Raw genomic sequence first — 26,020 nt, 5'->3', positions numbered from 1 at the left:
TTCTGAAAGTAATGCCTCATATTTTTTTGTGGTGACTTTGGATGTCCACGCCAGACGTCATTAGTGTAGTGCTAATGCTTGAACCTTCCTCTTTCTTTTGCAGGTGGTTCTGTTGTCCTGTGGTAATTGGCGCTAGCAGAGGGGTGTTCCAAAATGGAGTCTGATATGGACACACATATAAAACAGTGAAGTGTAATTGATTTTCTCACTGCTGAACAAATTGTGCTGATTGAAACCAATCTACACTTGCTAAAGGCGGTGAAAAGGTGGTGTGCATGACATACCACAGCCCGGTCAACCCTGCACACTGTTATCTGTCGCAACAAAGAACGTCTGGATCAATTCATGCATGCTGATCGGCAGATAACAACCAGAGAATTGTGCGAAAAGCTGAATGTCGACTATAACGCCTTGGAAACAACATTAGAACGACTTTGTAGTCGCAAAGACTGCGTGAGATGGGACCCGCAGATGCTTACAGAAGAACAAAAAACTCATCAAATGGAAAACTGTCAGGACCTGCTGGACCAATATGAAGCTGAAGGTGGTGATTTTCTGAATAGCATCATCACCAGAGGTGAGATGTGGTGTCACCACTACGAGCTGGAATCAAAAGGATAGTCCATGGAATGTCAACATGTCAATTCTCTGTCAAAGAAGAAATTCTAGTCACAGCCGTCTGCAGGTGAAGTGATGTGCACAGTCTTCTGAGATAGCCAGGGTGCTGTTCTTTTGGATGTCCTGGAGCCGGGACAAACTGTCAATTCAGCATGCTACAGGACAACACCCAGCTGAAAGCCCTAGTTTCCAGGGTAAGGCCAGAGAACAATATCAACTTTCATGTGCAACATGATAATGCCAGGCCCCACAGCAGTTTTTTGACCACGTAACTCACTGCAAAATTTGGCTGGACTGTCTTGCAACATCCACCTTACAATCCCGATTCAGCGTCTTCGGACTTCCATCTCTTTGGCCTTCTGAAAGATGGACTGTGTGTCCAACATTTTCAGGATTCAGATGCTGTTGTCAAAGCTGTAAGGAAGTGGTTAGCCTTAGCTGGTTCCAATTTTTACAAGTGCAGCATGTAGCCTCTGGTTCATCAATGGCAAAAGTGCATAATGAATAGTGGTGACATTGTGGAAAAATGACAGCCTGTAGCTGAAATATTGCTCTATTTAGTTGTGCTGTTGTGATTATGTATCTCCTGTAGTTTCCATGAATAAAAATAGGAGCCATTACTTTCAGAACAACTCTTGTAATACATAACATACAGTCATCGGCAAATTGTGAAACATTCCACAACTACATACTTCATTCACATCAAAGCTTATCATTCTGGCTAACTTCTGGGTCAAAGGAAACGTGTAGAGGCCCACCACATCTACTCCTACATCCATACTCCGCAAGCCACCTGACGGTGTGTGGCGGAGGGTACTTTGAGTACCTCTACCGGTTCTCCCTTCTATTCCAGTCCCTTATTATTTGTGGAAAGAAAGATTGTCAGTATGCCTCTGTGTGGGCTCTAAACTCTCTGATTTTATCCTCATGGTCTCTTCGTGAGATATATATAGGTTGTTGTTGTTGTGGTCTTCAGTCCTGAGACTGGTTTGATGCAGCTCTCCATGCTACTCTATCCTGTGCAAGCTTTTTCATCTCCCAGTACCTATTGCAACCTACATCCTTCTGAATCTGCTTAGTGTATTCATCTCTTGGTCTCCCTCTACGATTTTTACCCTCCACGCTGCCCTCCAATACTAAATTGGTGATCCCTTGATGCCTCAGAACATGTCCTACCAACCGATCCCTTCTTCTGGTCAAGTTGTGCCACAAACTTCTCTTCTCCCCAATCCTATTCAATACTTCCTCATTAGTTATGTGATCTACCCATCTAATCTTCAGCATTCTTCTGTAGCACCACATTTCGAAAGCTTCTATTCTCTTCTTGTCCAAACTATTTATCGTCCATGTTTCACTTCCATACATGGCTACACTCCATACAAATACTTTCAGAAATGACTTCCTGACACTTAAATCAATACTGGATGTTAACAAATTTCCTTTCTTCAGAAACGCTTTCCTTGCCATTGCCAGCCTACATTTTATATCCTCTCTACTTCGACCATCATCAGTTATTTTGCTCCCCAAATAGCAAAACTCCTTTACTACTTTAAGTGCCTCATTTCCTAATCTAATTCCCTCAGCATCACCCGACTTAATTAGACTACATTCCATTATCCTTGTTTTGCTTTTGTTGATGTTCATCTTATACCCTCCTTTCAAGACACTGTCCATTCCATTCAACTGCTCTTCCAAGTCCTTTGCTGTCTCTGACAGAATTACAATGTCATCGGCGAACCTCAAAGTTTTTATTTCTTCTCCATGAATTTTAATACCTACCCCGAATTTTTCTTTTGTTTCCTTTACTGCTTGCTCAATATACAGATTGAACAATATATAGGAGGGAGCAATATACTGCTTGACTCCTCGGTGAAGGTATGTTCTCGAAACTTGAACAAAAGCCCGTACCGAGCTACTGAGCGTCTCTCCTGCAGAGTCTTCCACTGGAGTTTATCTATCATCTCCGTAACGCTTTCGCGATTACTAAATGATCCTGTAACGAAGTGCGCTGCTCTCCGTTGGTTCTTCTCTCTCTCTTCTATCAACCCTATCTGGTATGGATCCCACACCAGTGAGCAGTATTCAAGCAGTGGGCGAACAAGTGTACTGTAACCTACTTCCTTTGTTTTCGGCTACATTTCCTTAGGATTCTTCCAATGAATCTGTCTGACATCTGCTTTACCGACGATTAATTTTATATGGTCATTCCATTTTAAATCACTCCTAATGCCTACTCCCAGATAATTTATGAAATTAACTGCTTCCAGTTGCTGACCTGCTATATTGTAGCTAAATGATAAAGGAACATTCTTTCTATGTATTCGCAGCACATTACACTTGTCTACATTGAGATTCAATTGCCATTCCCTGCACCATGCGTCAATTTGTTGCAGATCCTCCTGCATTTCAATACATAGGGAGCTTATCATTTTTCTGTTACTCCATATGTGTACCACACATAGAGGACAAAAAGGAGTGGGGCTGAAGGAATTAAAGTCTTTCAGTGTACCACTGTAGCTAATTTATATCACTCTCAGCCATACAGTACATGGCATAAAGTTGTTGCCAGTCGGTGAGTCATAAAAAAGACTCAGTTTCAATGAACAATAAAATATGCACTACACAGGCTTCATCAGAATAATATTAACATTTAAATGGACATAACATACATAACCTCCCCCCATGAACCATGGACCTTGCCGTTGGTGGGGAGGCTTGCGTGCCTCAGCGATACAGATAGCCGTGCCGTAGGTGCAACCACAACGGAGGGGTATCTGTTGAGAGACCAGACAAACGTGTAGTTCCTGAAGAGGGACAACAGCCTTTTCAGTAGTTGCAAGGGCAACAGTCTGGATGATTGACTGATCTGGTCTTGTAACAATAACAAAAACGACCTTGCTGTGCTGGTACTGCGAACGGCTGAAAGCAAGGGGAAACTACGGCCGTAATTTTTCCCGAGGGCATGCAGCTGTATGATTAAATGATGATGGCGTCCTCTTGGGTAAAATATTCCGGAGGTAAAATAGTCCCCCATTCGGATCTCCGGGCGGGGACTACTCAAGAGGATGTCGTTATCAGGAGAGAGAAAACTGGCGTTCTACGGATCGGAGCGTGGAATGACAGATCCCTTAATCGGGCAGGTAGGTTAGAAAATTTAAAAAGGGAAATGGATAGGTTAAAGTTAGACATAGTGGGAATTAGTGAAGTTCGGTGGCAGGAGGAACAAGACTTTTGGTCAGGTGATTACAGGGTTATAAATACAAAATCAAATAGAGGTAATGCAGGGGTAGGTTTAATAATGAATAAAAAAATAGGAGTGTGGGTTAGCTACTACAAACAGCATAGTGAACGCATTATTGTGGCCAAGATAGATACGAAGCCCACACCAACTACAGTAGTACAAGTTTATATGCCAACTAGCTCTGCAGATGACGAAGAAATTGAAGAAATGTATGATGAGATAAAAGAAATTATTCAGATAGTGAAGGGTGACGAAAATTTAATAGTCATGGGTGACTGGAACTCGAGAGTAGGAAAAGGGAGAGAAGGAAACGTAGTGGGTAGATATGGATTGGGGGAGAAAAATGAAAGAGGAAGCCAGCTGGTAGAATTTTGCACAGAGCATAACTTAATCATAGCTAACACTTGGTTTAAGAATCATGAAAGAAGGTTGTATACATGGAAGAACCCTGGAGATACTAAAAGGTATCAGATAGATTATATAATGGTAAGAAAGAGATTTAGGAACCGGTTTTAAATTGTAAGACATTTCCAGGGGCAGATGTGGACTCTGACCACAATCTATTGGTTATGAACTGTAGATTAAAACTGAAGAAACTGCAAAAAGGTGAGAATTAAAGGAAATGGGACCTGGATAAACTGAAAGAACCAGAGGTTGTAGAGAGTTTCAGGGAGAGCATAAGGGAACAATTGACAGGAATGGGGGAAAGAAATACAGTAGAAGAAGAATGGGTAGCTCTGAGGGATGAAGTAGTGAAGGCAGCAGGGGATCAAGTAGGTAAAAAGACGAGGGCTAGTAGAAATCCTTGGGTAACAGAAGAAATATTGAATTTAATTGATGAAAGGAGAAAATATAAAAATGCAGTAAATGAAGCAGGCAAAAAGGAAAACAAACGTCTCAAAAATGAGATCGACAGGAAGTTCAAAATGGCTAAGCAGGGATGGCTAGAGGACAAATGTAAGGATGTAGAGGCTTGTCTCACTAGGGGTAAGATAGATACTGCCTACAGGAAAATTAAAGAGACCTTTGGAGATAAGAGAACCACTTGTATGAACATCAAGAGCTCAGATGGAAACCCAGTTCTAAGCAAAGAAGGGAAAGCAGAAAGGTGGAAGGAGTATATAGAGGGTCTATACAAGGGCGATGTACTTGAGGACAATATTATGCAAATGGAAGAGGATGTAGATGAAGATGAAATGGGAGATACGATACTTTGTGAAGAGTTTGACAGAGCACTGAAAGACCTGAGTCGAAACAAGGCCCCCGGAGTAGACAACATTCCATTGGAACTACTGACAGCCTTGGGAGAGCCAGTCCTGACAAAACTCTACCATCTGGTGAGCAAGATGTATGAAACAGGCGAAATACCCTCAGACTTCAAGAAGAATATAATAATTCCAATCCCAAAGAAAGCAGGTGTTGACAGATGTGAAAATTACCGAACAGTCAATTTAATAAGCCACAGCTGCAAAATACTAACACGAATTCTTTACAGACGAATGGAAAAACTAGTAGAAGCCGACCTCGGGGAAGATCAGTTTGGATTCCGTAGAAATAGGGGAACACGTGAGGCAATACTGACCTTACGACTTATCTTAGAAGAAAAATTAAGGAAATGCAAACCTACGTTTCTAGCATTTGTAGACTTACAGAAAGCTTTTGACAATGTTGACTGGAATACTCTCTTTCAAATTCTGAAGATGGCAGGGGTAAAATACAGGGAGCGAAAGGCTATTTACAATTTGTACAGAAACCAGATGGCAGTTATAAGAGTCGGGGGACATGAAAGGGAAGCAGTTGTTGGGAAGGGAGTAAGACAGGGTTGTAGCCTCTCCCCGATGTTATTCAATCTGTATATAGAGCAAGCAGTAAAGGAAACAAAAGAAAAATTCGGAGTAGGTATTAAAATTCATGGAGAAGAAATAAAAACTTTGAGGTTCGTCGATGACATTGTAATTCTGTCAGAGACAGCAAAGGACTTGGAAGAACAGTTGAACAGAATGGACAGTGTCTTGAAAGGAGGATATAAGATGAACATCAACAAAAGTAAAACGAGGATAATGGAATGTAGTCGAATTAAGTCGGGTGATGTTGAGGGTATTAGATTAGGAAATGGGACACTTAAAGTAGTAAAGGAGTTTTGCTATTTGGGGAGCAAAATAACTGATGATGGTCGAAGTAGAGAGGATATAAAATGTAGACTGGCAATGGCAAGGAAATCGTTTCTGAAGAAGAGAAATTTGTTAACATGGAGTATAGATTTAAGTGTCAGGAAGTCATTTCTGAAAGTATTTGTATGGAGTGTAGCCATGTATGGAAGTGAAACGTGGACGACAAATAGTTTGGACAAGAAGAGAATAGAAGCTTTCGAAATGTGGTGCTACCGAAGAATGCTGAAGATTAGATGGGTAGATCACATAACTAATGAGGAGGTATTGAATAGAATTGGGGAGAAGAGGAGCTTGTGGCACAACTTGACTAGAAGAAGGGATCGGTTGGTAGGACATGTTCTGAGGCATCAACGGATCACCAATTTAGTATTGGGAGTCAGCGTGGAGGGTAAAAATCGTAGATGGAGACCAAGAGATGAATACACTAAGCAGATTCAGAAGGATGTAGGTTTCAGTAGGTACTGGAAGATGATGAAGCTTGCACAGGATAGAGTAGCATGGAGAGCTGCATCAAACCAGTCTCAGGACTGAAGACCACAACAACAACAACAACAACAACAACAACATGCATAGGGCAGAAATAATTTACTGAATGTAATGTAACATGTGTTATGTTGTATTTTTAGTAGTTGCACAGTTTATCATTGTAACATCTTCAGTCTCTTCATTTTTTAGTTAGACATACTGGCTGAATGATTGACACTCAAGCCACAAAGATTTGCAGCAAGCATGATTGAAGTGTATCATTTGCCGGCTCTTGTCCATGAAAAGTTCAGGCAGCAACCTGCACATGAGCCACCAAGCTGTTTCACACAGTATCGCACCTACAAGAAGTTTGTGGATACTGCATCGGAAGTTAAGAACAATCAAGGCAATGCAGGGCGGCCAAGATAATGAGATGTGAACACAACATCACTGTTATGCATGAAGCCGTGTTGCACAGTCCTTAAAAATCAAGTGTACAATGCAATTTGGGAACAGGAATTCCTCAAAAAACTGTGTGGCACATCATGAAACATGACCTTGGGATGTGACCATACCACACCCACATCCCCCAAGCTTTAACACTGGCACAGAAATGTAAGCAAGATAAATGCTGTCCGATTTTAGTTGAAATGACAAATATCCGGCAACATATTGTGAATGTAACAGTATTCAGTGATGAAGCCACTTTTTAACAAGTGGTTTTGTGAACCAACATAAAATAATTTTCTGGGCCACCAAAAACCATAAGTCATTCAGTTGCATGAACATGACTGCCCAAAAGAGAATGTTTGGTGTGCTGTGACCGATGTTGGAGTCGTTGGACCCAATTTTTTTTTATACAGGAGCAGTAACTTCTAACATCTACATACAGATGCTGCAATGTTACGCCACTGGTGAACAACCACTAGAAATCTGCCATTCAGCTTATTTCCAACGATGGCGCTCCATTTCAATGGGCCCATACTGTTAGTTTCTCAGTGCAACATTTCCAAGTCAATGGATTGGTCGTTATAGGCCATTGTGCTGGCCTCTACAATCTCCTGACTTAACACCATGCGATTTCTGGTTATGGGCCTCGGTAAAGGAGCACATTTACAATAGGAAAGTTCGTGACATGAATGACCTAAAGGACCATACATGGGTTGTGATATCCATTCTCAGTGAAATGTGTGTACGGGCTTTAAATGCAGCTGTTAATTGTTGGTTTTTGTGTGTTGAACATGATGGTGAACATGATGGTGAACAAGTAGAGTTCACAGGTATTTAGCACTTGCAGCTTATCATTTGACACATTCGATACATTTCATTTATAGATGTGTGTAAAGTTAATTAACTGTTTTGGTCATCTGAGAGTTAATATAATTTTGATTAACGCATTACAATTCAGGTTTTATATTCCCACATATTTTGCCACCACAAGTATTAATAACAAGTACAGAATCAGTTCTTTATGGTAGTGGGTCCAGCACAAGTTTATCTGGGTTGAAGAAAGTATGCCAAACACAATCCATGGAAATCTTGCAAATTTTCTGACACACACAATTTTACCTACAATGAAAGACAAGAACAGCATCGACAATATTTTCATGTCATTGAGCTCTAACTGAAAGCAGGGGGATCTAATATTGTAAATCAGAATTTAGTCCATAAAGAGAAGAGAACAGCATGTTAAAACTCATGATTGCCACAGTTCTGGATTCAGTGTCCAAGCCCTTTGTAATGCCCTACTGGGAAAAGGTGTAGAACAATTAGAATTACATATTAAGTTTAGGAATGCGCTTTGTACTCTCTGAAATGATTGAGATAAGTGCCAGCACAAACACTACATTTCTTAGGGTATATAGTTACAATGTGTCTCTGATAACAACATGGACTCATTTTCATGACACATATCTCATACTTTGTACATCAAAACTTTAATGAAAATTATTCAGATTAACAATGAAGCCATGAAGTAAGTTAATGGCAATATAAATAGACAAGAAAGACACGTATCTCATACTTTGTATATCAAAACTTAAATGAAAATTATTCAGATTAACAATGAAGCCATGAAGCAAGTTAATGGCAATATAAATAAACAAGAAAGCAAAAGTAAATTAAACAGTCACTTCTAATGTGTCTCAAAAGTAAAGTGTTGAAATAGTGTGTAATGTCAGTTTTGTCTTTTAGCAACCGAACTCAGAATTTTAATGTGAAAACCATTACAAACTGACTGCTGAGTGAGCAACAGAATAAAGTGTATTAAGATTTACTAGGAGTTACAATGAAACATATAAATTTATTAGGAACAGACAGGAGTGGAAAATGAAATGACATAATAAAAATAAAATTGAGGTGAGTAAGAAATGTAGCTTTTGAATGGATAACAGATGTATCAGGGATATACATTGCTGGATTCCAAGACATGCTGAAGTGACCTACAGACAGGTGGGATTGAAGACTGCTCAATGCTTCAGTCTCAATGGGATCCTTATAATTAGTGCAGGGGCAAGCAAACGTTGCACGCGGCTCATGAGCGCACAGCGCTGCATGTGTGCTGCTCACGTGCTATTGTCGACCGGGGCAGTGGCGACAGCTAGCACGTTGCGGCTAACCTGCGGACATTGATGCGAAGCGACCACTACGTAGTGAACGCTGTATTTACAGAACTGGAAAATGCGGAGTGAATCAAAGAATCGGAGAAGTGGAAATTTATTATTTTTTAAAAAGGAATAGGAGAATCATTTTTTTCTTTGTGCAAAAACGTGAAAATTCAAAATGTTTCATATGTGGCAGTATTTTCGCTGGTCAGCAGAAGTTTAGTATTGAACGCCATTATAATAAATTTCACAAGGATGAGTACAATTTACTGTCGGATTCTGAGCGGATGGGGAAATTGACTGACCTTAAGAAGAGCAATCGAATGTAAGTTGCTGTTGTCACAAGAGATCTGCAACTTTCTTTCATCATGTCTCTCAACTAACTGATTTAACATTTTATGGAGCACTATTTTCAATTTTTCAGGACAACAACGATAGCCCAGCGGTACGTGCAAGTTATAAGATTGTGCTTAGTATAGTGACAGCTGGAAAACCATTTGCTGAAGGTGAGTTTATAAAGGAGTGCAACAATGACACCACTGAATACAAATCAGTTTCAAGCTATCACTCTTTCTCAGCGGACTGTAAGTAGTCGTGTAAATGCCATGGCAGGTGACATTTACCATCAATTAAGGAGTGCAGTGAAGGAGTTTATTGCATTTTCCATCACGCTTGATGAGTCCACATATATTTCAGACACCGCACAATTAGTGATTTATGTCTGCGGTGTGCACATAACAGAGGATTTTTTGGATGTGATATCTTTAAAAAGCACGACTACCGGCGCACACATCCTAAAAACCATAGAAGAAGCTGTCGATTCAGTTGGCTTAAACTGGGAACGTTTTGTGTCAGTGACAACAGACAGAGCACCTGCAATGAAAGGGGAACAAACGGCATTTGTTGGATTACTAAGGAAAAAGCCTCAGTGTACAGAAGAATCATTGTACAGCATCCTCTGCATTTTGCACTGAGAAGTACTCTGTGCAAAAGCAGCAAAACTGGGGGGACATCATGCAAGTGGTTATTCGGGCAGTAAATTATTGGAGATCCCACGGGATTACACAAAGACAGCTTCAGACATACTTAGCTGAAATTGGGGAAGAGTACAGTGACATACAATACCACAGTGAAGGCCGCTGGCTTAGCATCGGTAATGTACTAAAAAGATCTTTTGAGCTGAGAATACCAATAAATCAGTTTTTAAAGGATAAAGGAAGGTACGATCCCAAGTTAGAAGATCCAGAGTGGGTTGCCAACCTTGCATTTCTAGTGGACATTACCCGACACATGAATGCATTGAACACAAGTTTGCAAGGAGAAAATCAGCTAATTTGTGAAATGGCTGAAAAGGTGCAAGCTTTCACTAGGAAGCTAGAGCTATGGGAACGACAGCTCTCGTCAGGAAACGCAGTGCATTTCCCTACTCTGTCTACTGTACAGTAACAGAATTGTAAAGAATATGTTTCTGTACTTAGTGCAATAAGAGAGGAATTTCTCAAGCGATTTGGGGATATATCATATTTATCCCAAGCTTTTGAATGGTTCTCAAGACCATTTGCTGCTTCTGTAGATGATATTCATCCCAATTTGCAAATGGAATTAATAGATCAACAGTGTAATTCTCGTCTGAGAGACAAGTTCCTTGTGTAATAGACTCTTATCAAGACTTTCCACAGCAAGCGTTTCCTCGTCTCCATCGTGAAGCCGCGAAGATAATGTCAATGTTTGGCTCAACATACGTTTGTGAGAGATTTTTTTCTGTTATGAAAATTAATAAGTCTCGGTTAAGAACAAACATCAATGATTAAAATTTAGGTAACTGTTTGCGTTTGTCCATATGTAGAAATTTTGTTCCAGGCATTAAACGTATTGTAAACTCCACCTGTGATAATTAAATAAAACATATTGTAGGTAATAGGTACTCTTTCAAAGCATGATTTCTTTCAAGCACTCCTACTAACCTTATGCCTTCATTCAATAAAGCAAGCTGGGGGGCGGGGGGGGGGGGGGGGACCCACACATTACAGAGGAAGGAGTGGAGAGTTGGTATGGTGGGGAGGGGAGAGAAGCGGGTGGCCAGCTCGCCCCTGTGTGCACGCAGAACACCTATTAACTGCACACGAGCAAGTGCACCACACATGTGCAGGATTCCTGCCCGCCCCTGCATTAGTGTATATCAAATGTGTGAGGATGTGTTTCACAACAACTTCGAAATGTTAATAAATATACACTACAACATATTTGTATATGTTAATTGTCTGAGGAAAACCTATTACACAGTTAAGATGACCAGTTCATCATGCACTAACAGGTTCACACAAGTTCAGTACAACACATTCACAGTTACGATAAAATATCCCATTTTTAAGAGCCTTCATTCTTCCACAGAGATTTTTGTTTGAATACTTAAAGTGTTAAAAAACTTCCTGCATTAACCAAATCCATAACATATCAGTTTGGTGGTAGTCCACCAAAAATTAGTTGGTTTGAATCTTGTTATAGAAATAAATTTTCATTACAAGAATTTCATCAGCAGTTTAAGGAGGGGCGGGGTCATAGAATTCCTGGATATTATAGTGTGTATTTAATGATATACGTTACGTCAAAAATACCTTCCCATGTCACTAACAGACAGCTCTCAACACTTTTAGTGATGCATCTGTTGAATGTGCTACTATGCTACGTCTGCCGTTTCAGTGCTTCACACATCAAAAAAAGTATTGCATCACCTCAGTTCCGAGAGTACTGAAACCTGTACAGAAAATTAGAATAGAGATCAACATAAATATAATTTCTGCCCTTTTTATTGCTCATGAAAACCACACATTGTATGTTGCACCACCATACAGCAAGACCTTCAGAGGTGGTAGTTCATATTGCTCTATACACCGGTACCTCTAATACACAGTAGCACATCCTCTTGCATTGATGCATGCCTGTATTCATTGTGGTATACTATCCACAAGTTCATCAAGGGAACTCCAGAATGTCCCACTCCTCAATGGCGATTCGGCGTAGATCCCTCAGAGTCGTTGGTGGATCACGTTGTCCATAAACAGCCCTTTTCAATCCATCCTGGGCACGTTCGATAGGGTTCATGTCTGGAGGACATGCTGGCCACTCCAGTAGAGCGATGTCGTTATCCTGAAGGAAATCACTCACAAGAGGTGCACAATGGGCGTGCATACTGCCATCCATGAAAATGAATTCCTCACCAATATGGTTGCACTATCAGTTGGAGGATGGCATTCATTCATGTATCGTACAGCCATTACAGCACCTTCCATGACCACCAGTGGCGTATGTCGGCCCCACATTAAGCCACCCCAAAACAGCAGGGAACCTCCAACTTGCTGCAGTCACTGGACAGTACGTCTAAGGTGTTCAGCCTGACCAGGTTGCCTCCAAACACGTCTCTGATGATTGTCTGGTTGAAGGCATATGCGACATTCATCAGTGAAGAGAACGTGATGCCAATCCTGAGTGGTCCATTCGGCATGTTGTTGGGCCCATCTGTACTGCACCGCATGGTGTCATGGTTGCAAAGATGGACCTCACCATGGACATTGGGAGTGGAGTTGTGCATCATGCAGCCTATTGCGCACAGTATGAGTCATAACACAACATCCTGTGGCTGCACGAAAAGCATTATTCAATATGGTGGAGTTGCTGTCAGGGTTCCACCGAGCCATGATCTTAGGTAGAGGTCATCCACTGCAGTCGTAGCCCTTGGGCGGCCTGAGCGAGGCATGTCATCAACAGTTCCTGTCTCTCTCTATCTCCTCCATGTCTGAACAACATCGCTTTGGTTCACTCCGAGACGCCTGGACACTTCCCTTGTTGATAGCCATTCCTGGCAGAAAGTAAGAATGCGGACACGATCAAACTGCAGTATTGAACTTCTAGGCATGGTTGAACTACAGACAACACGAGTGGTTTACCTTCTTCCTGGTGGAATGACTGGAACTGATTGGCTGTCGGACCCCCTAAGTCCAACAGATGCTGCTCATGCAAAGTTGCTTACATCTTTTGGCGGGTTTAGTGACATCTCTGAACAGTCAAAGTGACTGTGTCTGTGATACAATATCCACAGTCCACGCCTATCTTCAGGAGTTTTGGGAACCGGGGTGATGCAAAACTTTTTTTGATGTGTATATTTGAGCAGTAATAATTTGTATACATTGTAACCTCCCCTTTTTCATTCCCAAACATAACAACACACACTTGACAACAGATATGAGGAAGGTAATGGAGAAATGCTTCCACCTTCCCAGAACCTACTAGAACCTTGACACAGGGTTTGTGGACTAAATGTAAGTGGACGGTGCATCACCAAAATAAAGGCAAATTTAAATTTAATTTCCTGTCAGATTTTTCTTCTGCCAGAAGTTGATATCAACAGTCTCATCACTGGCTGTTCCTGGTAAATGGCTAAGATGTTGAAACGAGGTGCAGAGTTTGATAAAAGTGCTGTGATTGTCAAAGGTCTTCGCATTAGGAGCTCAGCAGCAGATACAATTCTGCTGCTTTAAATACTTGGAATCTGCAGTTCATGATGATGTGATAGAACATTCAGCTTCGGAACGTTGTAACAAAGATTCTAGTGCACCAGCAGAGGAGCAGCACTTGAAAATTCGTCGTTCAAAGAGCTCAACTGCTCATTTAAAAGACCCCATAGCAGTCGCTGACAGGATCATAAGTGTAAGCAAACCAACAAAGTGTTGAATTGTCAAAGAGAATCTTCAACATACAAATCCTACACATAGGATGTAAGACAAGTGCTACTAAAGACTGCTAGAGCAGTGTGACTCAGGAGCTGACGTTTTCTTCTGTGACCACTAAAAAAACGATGTTGGGGGTGGGTTAAGATTATTTTCTGACAAGAATATTTTTATGAATTAATAGAGGGAAACATTCCACGTGGGAAAAATATATCTAAAAACAAAGATGATGTGACTTACCAAACGAAAGCGCTGGCACGTCGATACACACACAAACAAACACAAACATACACACAAAATTCAAGCTTTTGCAACAAACTGTTGCCTCATCAGGAAAGAGGGAAGGAGAGGGAAAGACGAAAGGATGTGGGTTTTAAGGGAGAGGGTAAGGAGTCATTCGAATCCCGGGAGCGGAAAGACTTACCTTAGGGGAAAAAAGGACGGGTATACACTCGCACACGCGCGCGCGCGCGCCCACACACACACACACACACACACACACACACACACACACATATATCCATCCACACATATACAGACACAAGCAGACATATATTGGTCTTTAAATATGTCTGCTTGTGTCTGTATATGTGTGGATGGATATGTGTGTGTGTGCGCGAGTGTATACCCGTCCTTTTTTCCCCCCTAAGGTAAGTCTTTCCGCTCCCGGGATTGGAATGACTCCTTACCCTCTCCCTTAGAACCCACATCCTTTCGTCTTTCCCTCTCCTTCCCTCTTTCCTGATGAGGCAACAGTTTCTTGCGAAAGCTTGAATTTTGTGTTTGTTTGTGTGTCTATCGACGTGCCAGCGCTTTCGTTTGGTAAGTCACATCATCTTTGTTTTTAGATATAAGAATATTTTATGGTAGACAAAAAAGCCAACCAAAGAAATGACTCTGCGCACACACACACACACACACACACACACACGGAAACCAGAAGAAAATATTTCGCCTGCCTTCGCTTGCTAAATATTGTGGCAGTGGGTGTCATGTTATCTCCCCACATTAAAAAGAGAGAGAGAGAGAGAGAGAGTCAACTCATGTGAGCCACTGGATGCGAAACAGGATGTCAGAAAATTATTTTGATATGTTTTGATGTATGGAATTTTTGTGTCCCAACAGCTCTGATTGAAATCCTTTGGATTACAATGTATGGAGCATAACTGAAAGGGTTTTCAAACTCTAACCACCAATTTGACGCTGTTAAGGACTTCCATCAAGACAACTGTCACCAATATAAACATTTGTGCTAACGAATGGCTGGTATACTCTCCTGACAAAATTTAAACACTGGAAAATCCAGAATGGAATAACATGAAAAGGATAGATTGCTACTCAGCACAGAGGGGGCTCCCACATACCTATCCACCATGCATAAGCGTGCACACACACACACACACACACACACACACACACACACACACATGTACGCCCCAGCGACCCCCCCCCCCCCCATACACAGGATTCAATTTCTTTTTTCCGAACATATTTGTGTGGAGTGTAATCTTATACCAAAATGAAAAATGTATGGAAAACATGACAGGCAAGCAAGAAAAGCTAACTTTTCAAATGTATTGCTTGAGACTGATGCTGTAGATTAGATGGTCAATTGTATAACTAATGCAGAGTTGCCTTAAAAAAAAAAAGGACCTACAGCAAACATCCTGTGGCACCCAGAAATACTCAATCCAGTAATGGAGGGAAGTGTGGAGGGCAAAAGCAATGCAGGGAAATTAAGGCTTGACTATAGCAAACACATTTATGAGGATGTAGGTTGCAAGAGTTATTCAGATATGAAGAAGCTTGCACAGGGTAACTAGTGTGGATGGCTGCGTCAAACCATTCATCAGACTGGAGATCATAACAACGAAAGACACACTTGCTGATTTCAATTCAGACTCAAATTATAACTTTCCAATTTAATTCAGACCCTTGTCTACACTATAAATCAATTTGTCACCACATCTTCAAAAATGCAGGTGGTGACATCACTGGACAATATCGACACTGATTTGTAGTGTTGCCCAATGTCTGGCTTAGAATGGATGTGAATTGACAAAGACAATTAACATGTCACGACAATCTTTTTCTTATACACTTTGTCTATTTATAGCAATATTCACATCTCCAATAAAAACTCCTATTTTCCCACTGTGTTCTGTTATTTTCAAGGATATTTTTAAGATGTCTGAATATATTAATAACAAGATCACCCCAAAGAATTATTGCTATATTCCCACGGAAGGCCTGAAACTATGAAGTTCAACCACACAGAATTGCATGGTAATGTCACAATCATCGTACCAGCTAATAGCATCACTGCTCAAAGTTAACAAGTTGTATCATACCAGTAACCCCTCCCCCACTCCCAATTCTCTAAAGAACTGAACTCCCATGTATGAAGGTAAATCATTGAATGCGTGCTTTGTGAGCCAAAGGGCTGTCCACAGAAGAAGCACATTGCAAAATGTATCCTATGTATGGTGACAACTGTTTATCATGGAAAGCTGTATTCAACTGGATCCACAAGTTTAACAAAGGAAGGCAAAGCATTAGAGAGAGAGGGAGTGTCCCTGTCAAGGTTGCAACTGAAACCATAATTCAGCATGTGGAACACATCATTCTTAACACCAGCAAGTGACAATTATGCAGCACATGCTGCATGCTGTGTCACTTGGAACTACTCACAAAATCATGCATGAGCAGCTGACTTTTCATAAAGTCTGTGCATGGGTGGTGTAAAGGATGTTGACTGAGGAACAAAGAAGCAACAGAATAGATCAGATTTTGCAGCACCTCATTTGGTACTCTGATAAGAGATAGGACTTCATGGTATGTACTGTTACTGGGGATGAGTCTTGGGTTCACTGCTTTCAACTAGAACCCATGTGGCTGTCCATGGAATGAGAACGTCTACCTCCAAAGAACAAAAAAGTTCACCAATCCATCAGCCCACAAGGTTATCCTGACTGCCTTGGGACTTGCAAGGAGTCACACTGACGAAATTCCAGCCTCATGGAGATACCATGAATGCTGCATCATACTGCTGCACTACTCTGCAGGAAGTGACAGGCGATTTGCCACCAAGAACGTGGTAGCCTGACAATGGATGCGATCTTGTGCATGACAACGCCCACCCTGACACAGCAATAAAAACAAAAGGGCTGTTATAAACATCTGCCCGTCTTGGCCCCAGTGACTTGTCTGTTCAGGGCCCTAAAATCTGATTTGGGTGAGCAATATTTTGAAAATGATGAAGCTGACACATTGGCTGCAACAGTAACCAAAGGACTTTTCTGCTGCCAGCTATCAGGGACTTGTAAAGAGATAGGATAGGTCACAAAATTTGAGGGTGAATATGTAGAAACACAAAATCAATTTCAGGAAGCTACGTTGATTATAATTGCCTCTATTCCATAATACGACTTATTTATTGGCTTATCCTTTTGTACATTAGTTTCAAATGTCTGATCACTTTACAAACTGGATGACGATAAAATGGGCAATTTGCATACTATGATTTACACAGCCTCAAGACTTATACACAGATCCTAACTTCAACACCCGATTTATTGTGTTAAACCTTTAATGTAAGGTTATATCTAATAATGGATAGATTATGACGGCAATTTAAACTGAGTTAGTAATTGTATAGACACTGAAAATCAAATTTTTGCTGTCCCTGGAAGCCTTTGGATAGGCAACCGGCAACAGATGACGTTCTTTTAGCCATTTAGTTATGCAGGTTTTCCAATGGGCTTACTTCTGATTCGTGCTTGGTAGCCTGCGCCTGCTATACGGACGTCGGAGTCACAGCTCTCGTACAAGATAAGTAATTTAAGCAGTAATAAACTGTTTTTAACACTTTAAACTAATTTATTACGTTAATTATAGTGCTCCTCAAGCGTATCATTAAAGGTTTTTGTCTTGAAACTTCCTGGCAGATTAAAACTGTGTGCCCGACCGAGACTCGAACTCGGGACCTTTGCCTTTCGCGGGCAAGTGCTCTACCAACTGAGCTACCGAAGCACGACTCACGCCCGGTACTCACAGCTTTACTTCTGCCAGTACCTCGTCTCCTACCTTCCAAACTTTACAGAAGCTCTCCTGCGAAACATGCAGAACTAGCACTCCTGAAAGAAAGAATATTGCGGAGACATGGCTTAGCCACAGCCTGGGGGATGTTTCCAGAATGAGATTTTCACTCTGTTTTTCGCAGGAGAGCTTCTGTAAAGTTTGGAAGGTAGGAGACGAGGTACTGGCAGAAGTAAAGCTGTGAGTACCGGGCGTGAGTCGTGCTTCGGTAGCTCAGTTGGTAGAGCACTTGCCCGCGAAAGGCAAAGGTCCCGAGTTCGAGTCTCGGTCGGGCACACAGTTTTAATCTGCCAGGAAGTTTCATATCAGCGCACACTCCGCTGCAGAGTGAAAATCTCATTCTGGTTTTTGTCTTACTCGCGTATTTTCACAGTAATCACGTAAAGTTCGTTTTGTTTACATATCGCGGCCAGGCCGAACTTTTGATCTTTCAGATTAAACTTGATGCCGCAATTTTAAGTGCATTTACTGATAGTTTAGTGTGCTAAATACGTTTGCTGCCCCTTTATATCTGTAGAGTATCGTCATCTCTTAAGTAATTTCCAGTAATAAACTTCTGAACCACTGTTTACATTGTCGCGAGTAGGCCTAATTTTTCGTACACGTATTTTCATTGTTTTCCGGTAACTTAATTGTCTTTGTCACTAAGATTGATTTGTACCATGAGTGTAAAGTGCCTGACGTGCCGTAGAATCATTAGCTCCGGGGTCTGGTGTGATGGATGTAGTAACTTTTTTCATGGGGGCGATTGTAGTGGCGTGGGAATTGGGAAAATGAGCGAGACTCATCAGTGGTTCTGTAGGCTATGCAGTAGAGATAGATAGATTGTGGAACAGGAGGGGAAAATTGCTGCCCTTCAGGCTGAGTTAGATGAGGCTAGGCGAGAACTGGGCAGGTTAAGGGGGGAGAAGGGTAGCCGGCCAGTGTGGCCGTGCGGTTAGAGGCGCTTCAGTCTGGAACCGCGTGACCGCTACGGTCGCAGGTTCGAATGCTGCCTCGGGCATGGATGTGTGTGATGTCCTTAGGTTAGTTAGGTTTAAGTAGTTGTAAGTTCTAGGGGACTGATGACCACAGATGTTAAGTCCCATAGTGCTCAGAGCCATTTTTGAGGAGAAGGGTAAACAGGGGTGGGAAGTGGCAACAGGCATAAGGAACAGGCCATGAAATTCTTCTGACAGCTTTGTTATTAATGTAAAAAATAGGTTTGACCTGTTGCCTCAGTCAGACACTGATGAGCCTCTCACAGAAGTAGTTGTAGAGAGGGCTCAACAAGCTTTCAGAAGCAAATTGAATAAGAATGAAGGGAAGTCTGCAAAGAGAAAGAAAGTCTTGTTGCTAGATAGTTCGCATGCTAGGGGTGTGGGCCATCTTCTGCAGGATGAATTAGGGTCAGAATACCAGGTCACAAGTTTTTTCAAACCTAGTGCTGGACTGGGGCAGGTTACAGAGGATTTAGGTTCACTATGCAGAGGCTTTACTAAGGATGATACCATGGTTATTGTGGGTGGGCAGGGCAACAGTACTGACAGAGATCAGGGGTACAGCATAGAGTGTGACCTGGCAAAGACTGCATCAACATCGAGTCATACCAGTGTTGGGTTTGTGTCGGTTCTGGAGCGCCACGACCGACCTCATTTGAGCTCTTCTGTCAGGAGAGTTAATTTGGAGTTGGAACGACTACTTGTATCTGGTGCAGGATCACACATTGGTGTGGTTCCTGTTGATTCACTCTGTAGGGGGGACTATACTAGACATGGCCTACACCTCAACAAGAAAGGAAAGGGTAAACTGGCTGGGCTGATAGCAGGATATTTAAAGGGGGGAGGAACTACATCTCATGGTGGAAACTCTTTTTTAGTGTAAGATCAGTGTCCAGTGGGAAACTCAGCCAGGCAAGTACTAAAGATGTTAAAAAAGTTCAAGATACTCACAAAAGTAAAGTGAAAAATAATGTAAGTATATTTCATCAAAATATTGGGGGATTGAAGAATAAAATTTATGAGCTTCTGCTTTGTTTAGAAGATATAGAAACTGAGAATGTAATAGATGTACTATGCCTGTCTGAGCATCACATTGTCACTGATATGCAAAAGGTTAGCATCAATGGGTACAAATTAGCTGCACATGTAAGTAGAGATAATATGATGAGAGGAGGAGTTGCCGTATATGTCAAAAGCTTCCACAGTGTAAAAAATTTAGAAACTAAAAAATTTTGTGTAGAGCAACATATGGAAGCATGTGCCACTGAACTAAAACTAAATGATGGCACTTTCTTAATTGTAACAGTGTATAGGCCCCCCTCAGGGAATTTCCAGCTTTTTCTAGAAAACTTGGATGCTTTGTTGTGCTATCTGTCAGACAGGGGGAAGCAAATTATCATTTGTGGGGATTTCAATGTTGATTCCCTGAAAGAGTGTAATAGGAAGAATGACCTTGTAGTATTACTTAGTTCTTTCAATTTGAGCTCCGTCATTGGTTTTCCTACTCGTATAATAAAGAACCGCAGGACATTGGTAGATAACTTTTTTATAGACCAAGATAAGTTTAAGGACATAAATGCTCATCCTGTTGAGAATGGTCTTTCAGATCATGGTGCACAGCTAGTTGCAGTACATGACATAGCTCCATGCAGTATATCAAATCAGAATTTCAAAGCAATGTGTTCAATTAACAATATAAATATTGCAAACTTTACGGAAAGCCTACAGCAGCTAGAATGGGATGAAGTGTATAAGGAACCCGATGCAAACTTGAAATATAACTTATTTCACGATACATTTTTAAGGGTATTTGAACATTGTTTTCCCAAGAAAATAGTTAAACATAATTCTAAGAAAACATATAAAAAACCTTGGCTAACTAAAGGAATAAGAATATCTTGCAACCATAAAAGAGAACTGTATCTAACAGCAAGAGGGAGTACTGACCCCGAAATTGTTCAATATTATAAAAACTATTGTGCGGTACTAAGAAAAGTTATTAAAAAGTCCAGAAGCATTTGTATCATGTCTGAGATCAGTAACTCTGATAATAAAATTAAAGCAATTTGGAATATTATTGAAAGGAAAATAGGGCAACCAAGAGCACAGGAAGATTTTAGTGCCACAAAACTGAATGACAAGTGTACTAACAAACAATCAGAAATTGAAAATATTTTCAATAATCATTTTTTAAATGTTGTGGAGAAAATAGGATCTAGATCTTCACTAGAAGAGGCAAGGCTACTAATAGAAGAGGCCATACCTGTGCAGTTTGAAACAACTTTATTTCCACCAACCTCTCCCTCTGAAATCAGTAAAATAATAAACTCACTGAAAAGTAAAAGCTCTTACGGAATTGATGGCATTTCCAGCAAGGTACTTAAAGCTTGTTCCCCACAGATAAGTAGGATTCTCAGCCACTTATGTAATAGCTCTTTGGAGCAGGGTGTTTTCCCCGATAGACTGAAATATGCCATTGTAAAACCATTGCATAAAAAGGGGGATACGTCGGATGTCAACAACTACCGCCCAATCTCTCTTCTGATAGCTCTATCAAAAATTTTTGAGAAAGTAATGTATTCAAGAGTAACCTCCCATATTTGTAAAAATAAAGTACTAACAAAATGTCAGTTTGGTTTTCAGAAAGGCTTTTAAACAGAAAATGCTATATACGCTTTCACTGATCAAATATTAAATGCTCTGAATAACCGGACATCACCCATTGGTATTTTTTGTGATCTCTCAAAGGCCTTTGATTGTGTAAATCATGGAATTCTTTTAGATAAGCTAAATCATTATGGTTTGAGGGGGACAGTGCACAAATGGTTTAATTCATACTTAACTGGAAGAATGCAGAAAGTGGTTCATGTGATGTTAAAACAACAGCTGATTCCTCAAACTGGGGGGGGGGGGGGGGGGGGGGGGGGGCTAATCAGGTACGGGGTCCCACAGGGTTCGGTCTTAGGTCCTTTACTGTTCTTGATATACATTAATGACTTACCATTCCACATTGATGAAGATGCAAAGTTGGTTTTTGCTGATGATACAAGTATAGTAATAACATCCAAAAACCAAGAACTAATTGATGTAATTGTAAATGATGTTTTTCACAAAATTATTAAGTGGTTCTCAGCAAACGGACTCTCTTTAAATTTTGATAAAACACAGTATATACAACTCCAGTAATAAATATAGACTTTGAACAGAAGCCTGTAGCTAAGGTACAATTTTCAAAATTTTTAGGTGTGTCCATTGATGAGAGGTTAAACTGGAAGCAACACATTGATGGTCTGCTGAAACGTCTGAGTTCAGCCATGTATGCTATTAGGGTTACTGCAAATTTTAGTGATAAGAATCTCAGTAAATTAGCTAACTATGCCTACTTTCATTCGCTGCTTTCGTATGGCATCATATTCTGGGGTAATTCATCATTGAGTAGAAAAGTATTCATTGCTGAAAAACGTCTAATCAGAATAATTGCTGGTGCCCACCCACGGTCATCCTGCAGACATCTATTTAAGGATCTAGGGATCCTCACAGTATATATATTCACTTATGAAATTTCTTGTTAATAATCCAACCCAGTTCAAAAGTAATAGTAGTGTGCATAGCTATAACACCAGGAGAAAGGATGATCTTCACCATGCAGGGTTAAATCTGACTTTGGCACAGAAAGGGGTAAATTATGCTGCCACAAAAGTCTTTGGTCACCTACCAAACAGCATCAAAAGCCTGGCAGATAGCGAACCAACATTCAAAAATAAATTAAAAGAATTTCTAGATGACAACTCCTCCTACTCAATGGCTGAATTTTTAGATATAAACTAAGAGAGGGGAAAAAAAACCAACTTAAACATTAGTGTCATGCAATATTTTGTGTAATGTAATATCTTGTACAGACATCTTTTATTAACCTGACACGTTCCACATCATTACGAAGTGTCTTATTCATGATCTATGGAACAAGTATTAATCTAATCTACTGTTTTCTTTGCTGAGCTAGTGTTCCATAACAACTGCTTTAGAGAAATAAATGAAATTGTGTGTCACTAAATCATCTACAGTGGTAACACATGCTTGTCGCATGGGTACAACTACTCCTGCTTCCACAATAGCATTGAATTAGTGTAAGTAAAGACCAATTATGAAGAACTCACCAGAAATTTGGATCTTCCATCTTTTTCAGAAAAGTATCCAGTTCATCACCCTTCGGTGGTTTCAAAATTTTCTTCCCTTCCCAGTCATAACCAATATGAGGATAATCGTCATACCAGTTCATTGGGATGTTACCCACGGTATTTCTTATGTCCTTCAGAAGTAAACAAATGAGCACAATCAGATAAACTTCACATACTTTTAAGCACCACTGGATGAATAATCATAAGTCATGTAAAAGCAAAACAAATTACATCAATTACAAAATCAGATGCATCATATTCAAAGAGACTGTTCCCAAACAATATTATTCCTTACACTCACCTTCCTCTGTAGCATTAACATCCTCATGAGTATGACACAAACAAAATGTAATGTACAGGATATTTTTCCTGATCACAAGTCCAGTGTTTTACCATTGTACCAACTCAAACACTTTAAGTTACTTTTGTTATATGACATACCAGTTTAAGAAACCAGCAGCACATAAACTTAGCCTAACATGCACCACATTGTCTTGTGCATCATTTTTAACTGATAATTGTAAGGTCTTAAAAACCAACTAAAAATTTTAATTCTCTGTTACCACTACTATTTGCTTCCATTTCAACAATATATTGGAAACATTCATAAAAATGTTGACAGCTGATAAAATAATCCTAAAATTTATGAAAATTTAACACTTACCTCTTCATCAGATGAATCAGTTTCATATTCATCTTTCTGGTTCTCACCACTCTCTTTCACAGTGAGTTGTTCTACTGCGTTCTTTGACTTAATGAATTCCTTTTTGGCATTCTTAGTCTTTTTTAAATTACCCAACTTACTAGATGTGGCAGTTTTACTGCTTCTGATTGTTCGCTTCTCTTCAAAAACAGAAGAACCACTACTGGATTTTGAAGGCCCCTGAGCATCACCACTACTACTAACGACTTCACTGTTCTCTCCTGCATTGCCGTTATCACTGCTCTCTCCATCACCACTACCATAGTCGTCATCGTCAACGTCATCATCATCTGAACTATTACCACCAGATCTGATACTGTCTTCCTCATCACTCTCTTCTTCTTCAAATGATAGTTCCTCACTATCCTCATCTGAGAACTCGTCTTCTTGATCAGTACCCGCTTCTAAATCTGAATCATAATCCTCATCTGAAGAATCGCCTTCATTTGTTATGGTCGTCAGAAAGTTTTTCTGCAAACAATAGTTGAACATTAATTTTCGAACAAAGATCTATAAGATTTTGGTCAAATCAATAAGCTAAATCAATTTATTTGCAAACTGTAACACTGCATAAAAAGTATGAAAAAATCCGTATTTAGAAAAATGGTCTGTCCCAAAAGCTTCCTGAGCCTCACGCAGAAAGTTTCAAAGCCAGCAAACAGATACGCATATTACACAAACATGATAAAATACATCACAGCAGATAATGTACAGTAGGCAGTCCCACAATCTCTATTGTGCTTATAAATACCAATGTTTTGCATTTTTTTTAAATACTGCTTGTAGTATGTTTTTAATCATGCTGACTGTGAGACCTTACTCAAGGAAATATTGTTAAGTTGTGTGTGTAAGTGCTGTATGGAAAGGTGGTGTTGGCAGTGGGGGCAGCAGCTGCTCAGTGTGGGCAGGTAGGCCTACAAGTGAAACCCATTATTATTAGACCTCCAATCTATTTGCAAACGAAACTCAATATCATGGTTGTGGATTCTTTTTCACAGTTTACAGTCACACATATATGATATGAACGCTTGTTTCTATATTACATAGGAACTAGAAAACTTGCACATAGCCTAATGTGTACGATGTAGAGCCTAGTGGCCAGAAAAATGTGTTTATAATTAATAACAGAACAAGAATATACTAAATTATGTTTATTACTGGACTTCTGAAAAACTTTACCACAGAACATTCAACAATTTGGGACTCTTCTGATATCACAAGCTGTACATATGACAAACTAATTACATAGATAAACAGGGCGACGACATGCTCCTGTAGTTATCTTGTAAGCTTGTAACCGAGGGACAATGACATCGACAACAGAAGACTATTTTAATTACAGTGCTTCACGAAGGGTATGTATATTCAAGAACTTGCTTGTTCTACAATGACTTGGCGATCAAAGGATCGGCGATTTTCAAAACTTTTACACAAAACATGTAATTGCAAAATACTGCATTTTACCTCCCGTTTCACTTCACTCCAATAGTTTTGAGTGGGCGGCAAGAAAATGACACACAACATTCGCACTACCAACACATGACTTCGTTTTTTCTGGAAAGCTTATATGACAAACCTCTTCGGCTTCTTCTTGTCCTCCTACTGAATCCCCTTCATCTTCCACCTGTTCTACAACATGTTTGCGTTTACTGGCACTGTTCTTTTCACCCATCACGGAAACACGCACCGAAACACATGGGTCATTTGAACAACAAACAAAACTTTGTGCAAAGAGAGAGACTCGAAGACACTACGCCGGACGCCACGCTTTTCGATGTATGCAAAGTTGAACATCCTTGGATGGAGAAATACCAGTGATCTCCATACTAATTTCAGAGAACACTGAAAGATACTCTATGGATCGGACCACAGACATATATGCCTGTGGGATGGAGGCATAGACGTACGTCAAGTAAAACGTAATGTCACAGTGTAACATAACAGTCGCAACACTTCGCATCAATTTTGTTGCCTACTGCGTCGGCAGCGCGCCAAGCGGCCAGTAATTAAAACTGTTGAGTTCGGCGCGATCGCGAAAACAAATAGTAGTTGTTTATTTTGGTTTGTACAAAGATTTTTTCACACTGGAGCGTCTGTAGCGCAATAAATTGCAGCAACAACAAGACGAAAATATCTCATCTGTCTTTCTCTTGGTTTCGTAAGGACCCTGTGAGGTGTATACAAACATGTTAATGAACTGGATCGTCACGATTCGCTTGCAAATTACCATGTGTGTTAA

General features: G+C 40.4%; 1 protein-coding gene across 1 annotated transcript in view; it reads right to left on the bottom strand.

Moving 5' to 3' along the window:
• The window catches only part of LOC126483660 (ribosome biogenesis protein BOP1 homolog), an 88,967-nt gene extending 63,405 nt beyond the window's left edge, over window positions 1-25,562 (bottom strand). Inside the window, exons 1-3 of the mRNA XM_050106720.1 lie at window positions 25,358-25,562; window positions 23,743-24,252; window positions 23,058-23,209 (exon numbers count right to left, since the gene is read on the bottom strand). Of these exons, the coding sequence (XP_049962677.1) occupies window positions 23,058-23,209; window positions 23,743-24,252; window positions 25,358-25,453 (758 nt within the window). The 5' untranslated portion in view covers window positions 25,454-25,562. The remainder of the gene's footprint in view (window positions 1-23,057; window positions 23,210-23,742; window positions 24,253-25,357) is intronic.
• Between the last annotated feature and the right edge of the window lie 458 nt (window positions 25,563-26,020).

This window comes from Schistocerca serialis, chromosome 6, assembly GCF_023864345.2.
Source record: "Schistocerca serialis cubense isolate TAMUIC-IGC-003099 chromosome 6, iqSchSeri2.2, whole genome shotgun sequence".
NCBI lineage: Eukaryota > Metazoa > Arthropoda > Insecta > Orthoptera > Acrididae > Schistocerca > Schistocerca serialis.
The sequence above is the reverse complement of the archived record's forward strand: the minus strand, read 5'-3'. Positions and strand labels throughout refer to the sequence as shown.